Below are 10,904 nucleotides of genomic sequence, written 5' to 3' on the forward strand. Positions count from 1 at the left end.
TACGAATAAGCTTAGCTGGTACTTGAAGGGTTAAAAACGCCTAAGGCATAACAAAATGCAAATTATCATTCAAACAATTCATTATTTATTGATAACTTTGAATATAATCTTGCGATTCGGGGATGAGGACACTGGTGTGGTATGAAGGGTATGAGTAGATGTTGTAATGCTTGCGCGAAGGTGGAGGATTAAAAGCATTCTCTGTATACATAAATAAATACTAAACAGCCTAAAATATATCCGAAATGAGCTCGTAACGTTTCCAAATAAAATGCCAAGCACACGCAAACAGGCTTGCGCCCTCCACAGACGGATTCTGGGCAGGAACCATGATCCCAGCCAGCACAGCTGCCCGAGAGAGAGGTTGTATCAGGAACGAATAGAAGTGCTCCAGAGATCCGTGCTGCCAAGCAACGCCGGAACTTTGTCAAAAATTCGTAACTTCAGTGGGAATATTTAGGGCAATCTTGCGAGTGTGAGCCTCGGGTACTTTGCTGATCCGAAGAGTCTTGAATAATACCTAAGCAAATGCATTGGCCTGTGTTTGCATGCATGCCTCCAAGTGTTCGGGAATGTTCAGATGTGATGCGTATGTTTGACAATGGCATAGCTTGTGGCAAAAAAAAAGTAAAACGTGTGAGCGCGGTCGAAGGTCTAACGAAATGGGGTGTAGTTTGTTGTAAGGCGTGTGAGCGGCGTTTGGCGTATGCGGTGAGTGATTAGTCTAGAACGTGTAGCCACCCTCGGGAGCCTTGGGCTGGGTGGCATTGAACTCTAGGGCTCCGTTGACCTCCTGCGGTGCCAACTCTTGCTCGGCCTCGTCGTCGGCGTTGCTGAAGTAAGTGTCGATAATGGCGTAGGCCTTCTTGTAGACCTCCTCGTTCTCGTGCTGCTGCAGAGTTTCCAGCTTATCGAGGCCGCCCATCTCCTCGACCATCAGGCACAGGTTCTCGGTGCCGCCCAGTTTCTCAGCCAGGGCGAACAGATTGGATAGGCCCGTCTGCACCACCTTTATGGTACGCGGATCCTTGGCGTCCAGCAGATCGATGAACGGCTTCAGGATTTTGTACTTCTCAATCAGATCTACTATTTGTTCGGGAGTGCCCGACGTTGTGGTGTTGGTCACTGCCCAGGCGGCCTCCTTCTGGGCCTTGAAATCGCCCTTCTCCAGCACGGTGCGCAGCTGCTGGAAGATGCCGGCCTGAATGACCGCTTGGATCTGCTTCTGGTTACCTGCCGTGATATTGCTGACCGTCCAGGCAGCCTCCTTGACAATGTTGCTTTTGTTGTGCTGCAGCAGGAGTCCCAGTCTGGGCAATCCTCCAGCGGCAATTACCACATCAGTCTAAGAAACAAGAAAAAATAAGGATATAAACAAGAAATAACGCTACAGTCGGGTTGGTGTCCCGACTATCTAATATCTAATATCTATCTCAGCTAAAGAGAGTGCGAGGGAGACGGATGCATACAAAATTTTTGATTGCGCATAACTTCTTAATGAATGGTCCGATTTGAAAAATGTCTTCTACATTTCGATAGGTATAAATATACACAACAAAATTGCATTTATACTTCTCGGAAACATTTTAAAATCGTTAGTGCGCGATTGTGGGCGTTAAAGGGGGCGTGGCGCTCGGCTGAAATAAACTTGCGCTGCGTAGGAAGCCCAAGAATATGTGTGGGAAATCTCAACCTTCTAGCTTTTGTAGTTTCCGAGATCTCAGCGTTCATACGAACGGACAGCAGACAGACGGGCATACGGACATCAAGAATATGGGGTCGGAAACGCTTTCTTCTAGCTGTTACATACTTTTGCACGAATACAATATACCCTTTTACTCTACGAGTGACGGTTATAATTAATCTATGACGACTCACCTGTTGATCTGTTCCGGTCACTATATTCCCAACGCTGCGCAGGGCGGGCACAATGATGCTCGGCTCGTCCATTTGCAGCAGTTTGACCAGGCGTGGCACTGCGTCCGAGTCGACCACCGCTTGGATCTTGCTGTTGTCGTCGTCCGTGACATAGGACAGAGCCCAGCAGGCGTCGGCCAGCACCTGGATGTCCTGGCTGAGCAGGAGCTGCGACAGGACGGGCAGCAGACGCTTCACCTGCTCGAAGGGCGGCGAAGGATTCTTGTTGCGGCACAAATTCGACATCAGCCAGACGATGTTGCGCAGAAAGGAGAGCGGCGTCTCGTTGTTGATCAGCGGCAAGATGCCGTCGATCACGTTGTGGTGGATGACAATGTCGCGGGCGGCGGCTCCGTCGCCGGCAATGTTGCCCAGAGCCCAGACGGCCTGCTCGGCCAGATTGGTGGACTTGGACTGGAGCAGGGCCACGAAATGCGGCACGGCGTTGTGCTCGATGACGCAGCGCGTCTGGTCGGAGGTGCCGGAGGCGATGTTGGTCAGGGCCCAGGCGGCCTCGAACTGCAGCATGGAGCTGGAAAGTCACAGGAGTCAGTACTGCTTATGTAAATCTCCTATAGATGCTACTCACTTGGTTGAGTTCTGCAGGAAGCGTATGCAAATGGGCACTATGCCATGACCGATCATCAGATCAATGGGCGGGTTGCGCTCCCGACTCAGCATCTTGCGGGCCGACTGCATTCCCAGGAACTGGCGCTCCTGGTCCTCGCTGTTCATCGCGGCCACAATCTCGTCCACGGATAGCTGCACCGGCGACTGCCCGTTGAGCTCCTTCAGCGGCGAGGTGAGGTCCTCGTCGTTGATGTTGCGCCGCTTGAACATCTGGTCCTCCTTCTTGGACTTGCGCAGCTCGATGGTCACCTCATGGCGGCGCATGCGCGAGTCCTACGGGTCAAAGTGAGGTTATGTATGGCATGGGAGATCGGGGATATGAATCTGGTTAGTTTACCTGCGTGTTGATGGTGTTGGACTTGTAGGAGCCCTGACGAGAGTTCGAATCCGCCTTACTCATTTTGTTGGCTTTTTTTGTTTCCTTTGAATTTTAAGTGTTGCTGCTGCGATGACTAAATTTGAACTGAAAAGGGAAATGAAGTGCGAAAATGAGGTGAAGGGAAGAAGAAGATTTAAATCAAGGGCTGCTTGGGTCGGGAGACTGGCTTTTTCAAGGGCGAGCAACAAGGGCGTAGTCGGGATGTTAATAAGGGGTAAGAAATTTAAATAAATCTATTTTGTACTATTTTGTTGTACTTTTTACGTTACTTTTTTAGGAAAAAGGTAAAAGTCTAGCAACTTCTATCCCTCCTTGGCAAATTTCCCGCTACGCCCCTGGGCTGGCAACAACAAAGCAACAGCTGCAGCAGCAGACGCCATTTGCAGATTCGCGGGAAGAAAGGAGGCGCAGGAAGACGAAAGAACGAATCAAGGGAGAAACCGCGAAAAGGGACAAAAGGTGCTCACACACACACACACGCGCGCGCGCACTTACCTTGTGAATGCGTGTGCTGGCTTTCTCTACTTGGCTAAAATCACTTTACAATTTTACACAATTTTGATCGTTCCTTAACGAAAAACGAGCACGAAATTTGTCGAGCGTGTTAACACGCTGAATGTGCCGGTGGAACTGTGCTGTGGGCTACGCAGGCAAACTCGAAATCGAAGCGAAATTGATGTCAACGCTTACTTGCCGCCGTCTGATTTACCGTTTTATTTGAAAATCAAGCAAGGCATAGAGGCGGGCGAAATCGGGCCTATCGATCAGTCTGAACTATCGCATTGGCCGCCAGTGTGGACGTACGCGAAATCTGCTATGTTGTTAACATGCTGTTAATTGCTAACCGTTGTGTATTTGAAAAACATAAAATAATGGTAAATGATTTTTAAATTAAATAAAATATATATAAATAACTTTTACAGATTTTTTTGAGTTCGCGTTCCACTAACTAATTTTAATAATAAAGTAAAAGAAGCGTTAAAGTAAACTACAGTCGCTAGCCTAAAATCTTTTTCTTTAATTTATTATAAAATAGACGAAATATATTTTAAATTTTAATAAGTATTTAACATGAATGAAACTCTACGATCAACGGTCATAGTCTCGAACGCTTCCGACAGGTGGCGAATTTATTTTGTTCCTTTGTATTCCTGTGGAACGTGGAACTCGTTTGGCGCGCACACAAACCAAATTCAGCTGTTCAGCCCTTTGCTGAATCTGCAAATCGGGCGGGTTAATTTAAATTGTGAAATTGAACCGCATTCCGTTTGGTAATTTGTAAAACAAAATAATACCGTCGTGTTTACCAGTTGCATTTAATTGAGTTGATTTTGTTAGTGTTGAGGATTTTTTTTAACAGGAATAAATTGTTTTAATTGTGTGATTCTCTAATCTATGCTTTCAATTTTGTTTCAATTTTATGTAATTGCAGATATTTTAAGCTAAATCATTTTTTAATTCGAGACAAATAATTAAATATTAAACTGTCTAAAAAGATATTTTATTTTGTGTTTTTTCTCTGAAAACTAGGTTATCATCGGACTAATACCATTTAATCTGTCGTTTATCAATAATAATGCAATAAATGCAAACAGGCTCCCGGTTAATGCTCTTTTAATTCTGCATTATTTATGTATGGGCTGTGAAAAGTAAAAAACAAATTTTATAAAGGTTAAATCAATTGGGGGAAAAATTGATTTAGCTTTGAAGTCCCTTTTTATAGCACATTTTTTGTTTGTTTCCAGATTCCTTTTATAAGTATTTTATATTTTTTTAAGTATAAAGGGAAAATAATTAAATAAATCGTGAACACTACAACAGGTCACAGGAACATTTAATATATTTATAAAACAAAAATTTTACTAATTTTCTGGGGTCATATTAAAAAACAGTAGAACTTTTTTTGTATTTTCAAACTTGTTATTTATTTTCGCATTAATTTCAACAATATTTCAGGTCATGTCTAGGCCTTGTTTTCTTCTGTGACTGGAGCAGCGGTGGTGGAGGTGGTGCTGCTGCTGGCTTCGGGTGCAGATCGTGCCTCCACCACATCGGAATCATCGCTATCGGGAGCTGGAGAGGATTGGCCAGCCTGGGAGAAGGGCGGGAACTGCTGGTCCTGGGGATAGGTCTCATGTTGCTGTTGCTGCTGCTGCTGACCCTCGTTGTAGTCGATGGGCGTGGGCTCCAGCTCGGGCTGAGTGGCCACAGGTGCCTCCACCCCCTCACCCTGCTGCTCGGCGATCTGCTGCACTTGCTGGGGGGCAAAAGCCTGCTGGTGGGGGTAGTAGATGGGGGCGGGCAGCGAGGCGGCCACAGGAGCGGCAACGGGAACGTGAACGGGAAGAGGAGCAGGGGCAGCCACTGAAACCACTGGAGCCGGAACAGCTACAGCACGAGCAGCCACCACTGGTTCGCGCTGCACCACCGCATTAAAACCGTTGATATCGTCGGCGGTGTAGGTCACCGTGCGCTTGTAGCCATCGGCATCCAGAACGGAATAGGAGCCCACCACATTGCCACCGTCACGGGTCTCCACCTGGCTCTTGATGTCCCCGGTGATGCTGTCGTGGACGCCGTAGGAGAAGTCGTAGCGCGGCGAGGACTCCAGCTCCACCTGCTTCAAAACGGGGGCAGCAACCACAGGAGCAGCGGCCAGAGTTTTCACCACAGGAGCAGCAACCACAGGAGCGGCAGCTAGAGTTTTCACCACAGGAGCGGCAAGAGGAGCAGGCAGGGCATAGGATCTGGTGTACACGGGAGCAGCTGGCACCACTGCCTTGGCGAAAACAGGAGCTGCCTGATGGTAGACAGCCGCTTGGGCCACTGGAGCGGCATGATAGACAGCCGCTGGAGCCTGATAGGTGGCATAGGCCGGGTGGTAACCGGCATAAGTGGCCGCGAATCCTGCACTACACGATGCAGCAACGGCCAGAAGGGAGAAGACTTTCAGGAGCTGCAAGGTTAAAGGTTGGATTTATTTATTTATATTTTAAGAATTTATTTTAAGTGCTTTTCTTTTTATTTTCTACTCAAACTAATTTTAGGATAAATAAAAAATGTATATCCTTTTTGCTTTACAAATTTCTATAAACGTTGCGACCTGCTAACCATTTATTTAGATTTATGAAATGTAAAACAAATTTAAATCCAAGCCGATTTCATTTAAAATGAAAATTGGTTTAAATCTAATATGGAAACCATTTTGATTTGATTGTTATTATTTATGTGATTATGCAAATCGCTAGAAATAAAATCGTGCATATTTTAATTGTACATTTTTAGTGAATAAATTTTTGATCGAATTTTTGTGGGTTTACAAAAAAGTTCTTGCTGCTTTAAATAGGTAGATTTTCAGGAAAAGGATGTTGGCTGGGAAATTGCCTTGCCTCACAAAAGAAAAGCCTTTTAAATCGATGTTGCGTTGCAACTGACTTGGCTTCAAGTTCCACTTTATTACACTTACTTTGCCTGCCATTGTAGAATCACTTCCTTTCGGACTGGGACTTCTTGAGGATTGGATGGAGTGGCACGTGCCGCACAGGAAGCTCTGGACTGCGATTGGAGACTGACGACTATATATCCGCCCGACTCTGGCAAAGACGTCGACTTAATGATGTCGACCACTCCCGGCGCACGTCTCTTTATATGGGGCGTCAGAATTGGCGGCAAGAAGTGGCGCCCTAAAAAAAAATACAAGTAAAAATCAAAACCGAAGAGCAAACCGGTAACAAGTACAAAAGTATCTGTATCTCCGTTGACAATTTGACAATTGCGGGCCAAAACTGGTTTCGGGTAATTTGTCTTTTTGTCCACGCTTTTGGTATTGCTATCGGTTTTGGTTTCAGTTTCAGTTTCGTTTTGGTTTTCTGCTCCATTTTCGATGTCAAGTTCAGCGGACTTCCTTGTAGGCCTACTATGGCTTGGTAATTAATTGCGATTTGAGCGGTGTTCAATTAACCTTTCAATTGTCAACTCAGCACCTTGCAGCAGCCCCTTTCCTAGAGTTCAGCACTTGACAATCATTTTGTTTTTCTTGGCGACATGCGCGCGCCAATAGAGCGCTAAATTTGCTGCCAACGGATTGTCAGGTTGTCATCCACCCACCTCTTCCACCTCCCCCAAAAATATATAGGTGACTTGTCAGCACCTCTGGTCCCCCCCAAAAACATATCTTCAAAACCCCGAACGTTTGTATGTCAGCGGCGTTTGCCTCATTGGCTGCATGATTTTCAGTTTTTCGGTTATTTCTCTCTTTTAGAAAATTTATTATTGCTCCATTTGGTGTTTACGTAGTGTCCACAGACATTGGCACAGTTTCACATTGTTTCGCACGCGAAATAAAAACACAGGCCTGGAAATTGCAAAATCGGATTACTAATTGCAGGCACCTTTTTTCTATTTTTTGTGTTGTAAAAAGGTTGTTATGTTCAAACAGGAACTAAACGCTCATTGGGTCACTGAAAATGGGTCTTAATTAACAAAAAAGCAAGAATCGAAGGTTGAACACCGAAACCCCGAATTTTCTTAGAAATTCCCAGAAAAAAAAAAAGTTGTCAACTCATTTGAGCGTTTCGAATCGATGTAATTAAGCGCCTTCAAGGAACCCGCCAACCCATTATGGGGACTATATATAGTAGCATTATGATTTTCTGTAAACAAGAGACCGTCGAGAGATCGCCGTTCAATGACTTCCCCCCGGGAGGCAAACTGAACTGAAACTGAAAGTGCGTGGAGCGTCCGTGAGTTTGCTGTGGGCCATAAACATCCGATTACAGCGTCGGAACACGTAGCCCAAAGCCATCAAGATGCGTAGGCAGACAAGAGACACATATCGTAGGAAAAGGGGTGTTGGAATCGGGGGATATATGCATATATCACATGCTTGAACTTGAAAAGTCTGCCATCGGAGAACGGCACTCGGGGAGCAAACACAAGCCACCTGCCTTAACCCTCTATCGCCCCAAAGTGCCCCAGGACACGCCTCCAAAGAGCTTAGCTTTCGATTGAGTGAATCCCTGGCTTCACATATACTCTTGTATAGGAATACGGAACATGGGTTGAAGGAAAAAATACTGGGGAATTTAAGTTGCTCTTCTTGCCTAACTCTTTATTTATGGTTTGTAAATGAAGCTAGGATTTTTTTCATTGGATAAAGGTGTTGCCTACGTAAAATGGGAATATATTTTTATCGATTATATTTTCAAAAAACCCATTTCTAGAAAATATTTTCCTAAATATCATATTCATAAGAAAGAATTATGTAAGAAAAAATGGAAAACTATATACTATTGTTCAATTAAAAATGTTAGAAAATTAAGTGGAATCATATTTTTGTAATAATTATTTAAAAATTGTATTATTTACAAGTTTAAGGATAGATAAATAATAATTTAATATGTATGAACACATTTATTTGTTAAATTACAAATTTAAGAAAATACTTATTAACCAGATAATTCTATTCAGATTGGGTAATTTATTTAAGAGGGTACAAGCTCTTTTCTTCAACCAGTATCTGCTCTTCACTTTTTAATTAATTTAGACAGGTGTGGGCGGGTTAATAGTAAACACTTCTGGCAACGACCCTCTAATTGAGGAGGCATCGCGAGAGGCGGAAATTGCGCATCAATGCCAGGTGGCCAGATGGAGGGATGAAAGCCGAGGAAAAAACCGTTGGGATGGTGGGCAGGTGGGTCAGGGACAGGCGAATCACTTGCCTATCGGCGTGGCAATTAAAATCCAATGTGCGGCTGGCCAGGATGCAAGGGGATCCATTTAGACCGTCGAAAGGGAGCCTGGCGTTTGACATTCGACAAATACTTAACACTATTTGCGCGACTTAATAAAACCGCCTTCGTTGACTTTGCCACCGCAAAAGGATCCCCAAAGGGGTGAGGGGAAAATCCTTGGGGTGGAAACGGGCACGCAATGATTGATTGCACGTTAAAGCCGGAGAGCATCACATCATTTCCTTTTTACACTTGACAGGAAATGCATTTTTAGTTGACGCTGGCGAAATGAGCATCGGTGTGTGCTGCCCGGAAAAGGGGGAGGTTTTGGGGGGTGCGAATAAAGGATATAGAATAGGACACGATGGGATGCGGAGGAAACGGAAGATGTACGTATGCAAAACGAAATCACAGTTAGTGGGAAAATGGGTAGGACTTGAAAACAGACAACCGAAAACAGACAACTGCAAATGCAAATGCAAAAGCCGAACCTGAAGCTCAGCCGAAGCACTCCATGGCCGTTTTCACAGACAATTTACACAAGAATCACACAAATACGAGTACGTAAACATTTTGTGCGAGTTTGAGCTTGGTCATTGAGCAAGCCATTCGCACGGAAAGCCCGTCCAGGTGCAAGCGTTTTCCCACCCGTATTTAAGCTGCAAGATTTCCAACTTTTTGGCACAGAGAAAAAAGTTCCATATTGTCATTACAGATTTTTTAAATTTCAGTTGAGATCAAAGATTTTAAGTCAACATTGAACAGAAAACCTAGTATTTTATTCTAGTATTTTAGAAGATTTGTTGCAAGAAGTACTTAATAATAAGCTAAATAGTTTATTATGAAAAATATTTGTATTTTAAAGTGTTTCAACAACATATTGTTCCCAAGATGCGGGCCCGTATATTGCAATTTTTTAAATATTTTAAAATACATTTTTAAGGAGTTGTAGGGACTTTTAAAAAATACACAAAAATTCTTTGTTGTTCCAAAAAAAATTGTATATCAATCATAATAAGAATCCTTTCCGCGAATTACTCATTTGTATTGCTCAATTGACCAGGAACTCCATCCATATTGTACGCAAATTTGGCGTTCATATTTGCGCTGGCCTATCGATCAACATTAGAGAACCCCGAGCGTATAATCACCTTTCCGCATTCTGTGTATGAAGTATGCACACATTGCGCACCGGGCGGATACGTAATTGCCGGCCGTCCAACCCGGCGGATAAGACAAACGACCCGGAGCAAATCGTTGGCGACCACGCCCTCTGCCTCCGCCCCCCCGCTATTAGCTATGACCACGCCTTTGTTTGACGCCAAGATGCCGACACTGACAACAAATGTCGCCCAGCCCCATTAATCCATCAAAATTGGCGTTGAAGCTAAAATCAAAATATGCGCCGGAGGCCGCGGAAGGCGTGTTTATGGGGGGGTAATAGAAGAGGCGGAGGGGAAAATCCACAACAACAGGAAACTGATGTATGGACTGGAAATACCAGACTGGAAATACCAGAAAATTCGCACTATTTCTAATAGCACTTTATACTAAATTCAATGCCCGGAGCTTCGTCGAAGGAAATTTATCACAGCTGTGCTTCTGCGTCCAAAGTATTGATGCAAATTTCGCCTGCCCTTTAAGTCGCCGCCCCGTCTAATCCTAAATTTGATTGCCTTAGGGACCAGGCGAAACCCCTTCGCAGTCACTCACTCAATCGCTAAACGACAAGGCGACCGCAATTTTCAGCGGGTGCGCAAATAAAGAAATTAATCAATTTAACGATACGATTACGGCAAATTCACTGGCAGAGGCGTAGTTAGAGAATTAAAAGAGGTTCTAGGGGTGAAATATAATTATAAAGAACAAAAAATAAGTAAAAAGTTAAGAAAGGAATGCGAAAATAAAAACTTTTAATATTTTAAATGTTTTATTTTAAAGATACAAACTAAAAAACCCTAGAAAAACCAATTCGTAAAAGTCATAAATTGTTTCAATTTCTTATAAAAGAGTCTTAAGGTTCTCATAGCATTTAATATTAAAATTTAGAATAATATTTATATTTAATATAATATATAAAATATAATTCATTCCTATTTTAAAGTGTAAGAGAATTTCCCAAATTGTACTGTTCATTTTTTTTAATAATGACCCTGAAAAAGTTATTAAAAATTGTGTATGAAAGCAATTAATTTCGAATTATTCCTTATTAGGATCTGCTTATGATCCAAATGGTATATTTTTTA

General features: G+C 43.6%; 2 protein-coding genes across 2 annotated transcripts; both read right to left on the reverse strand.

Annotated features, from left to right (window-relative positions):
- Positions 1-62: 62 nt before the first annotated feature.
- Pen (karyopherin subunit alpha) lies at positions 63-3,580 on the reverse strand. The gene is made up of 5 exons (XM_017150279.3): positions 3,422-3,580; positions 2,885-3,010; positions 2,507-2,820; positions 1,879-2,449; positions 63-1,345 (listed from the first exon to the last, which is right to left on the reverse strand). Exons 2-5 carry the CDS (start codon positions 2,945-2,947, stop codon positions 725-727), a joined length of 1,569 nt encoding a protein of 522 aa, XP_017005768.1. The 5' UTR covers positions 2,948-3,010; positions 3,422-3,580; the 3' UTR covers positions 63-724.
- Positions 3,581-4,848: 1,268 nt separating this feature from the next.
- Cpr31A (Cuticular protein 31A) lies at positions 4,849-6,856 on the reverse strand. Its single transcript, XM_017150143.3, has 3 exons — positions 6,665-6,856; positions 6,393-6,609; positions 4,849-5,882 (listed from the first exon to the last, which is right to left on the reverse strand). The coding sequence occupies exons 2-3, from the start codon at positions 6,402-6,404 to the stop codon at positions 4,890-4,892; spliced, it is 1,005 nt and encodes a 334-aa protein (XP_017005632.2). The 5' UTR covers positions 6,405-6,609; positions 6,665-6,856; the 3' UTR covers positions 4,849-4,889.
- Between the last annotated feature and the right edge of the window lie 4,048 nt (positions 6,857-10,904).

Source organism: Drosophila takahashii, chromosome 2L (assembly GCF_030179915.1).
Source record: "Drosophila takahashii strain IR98-3 E-12201 chromosome 2L, DtakHiC1v2, whole genome shotgun sequence".
Taxonomy (NCBI): Eukaryota; Metazoa; Arthropoda; class Insecta; order Diptera; family Drosophilidae; genus Drosophila; species Drosophila takahashii.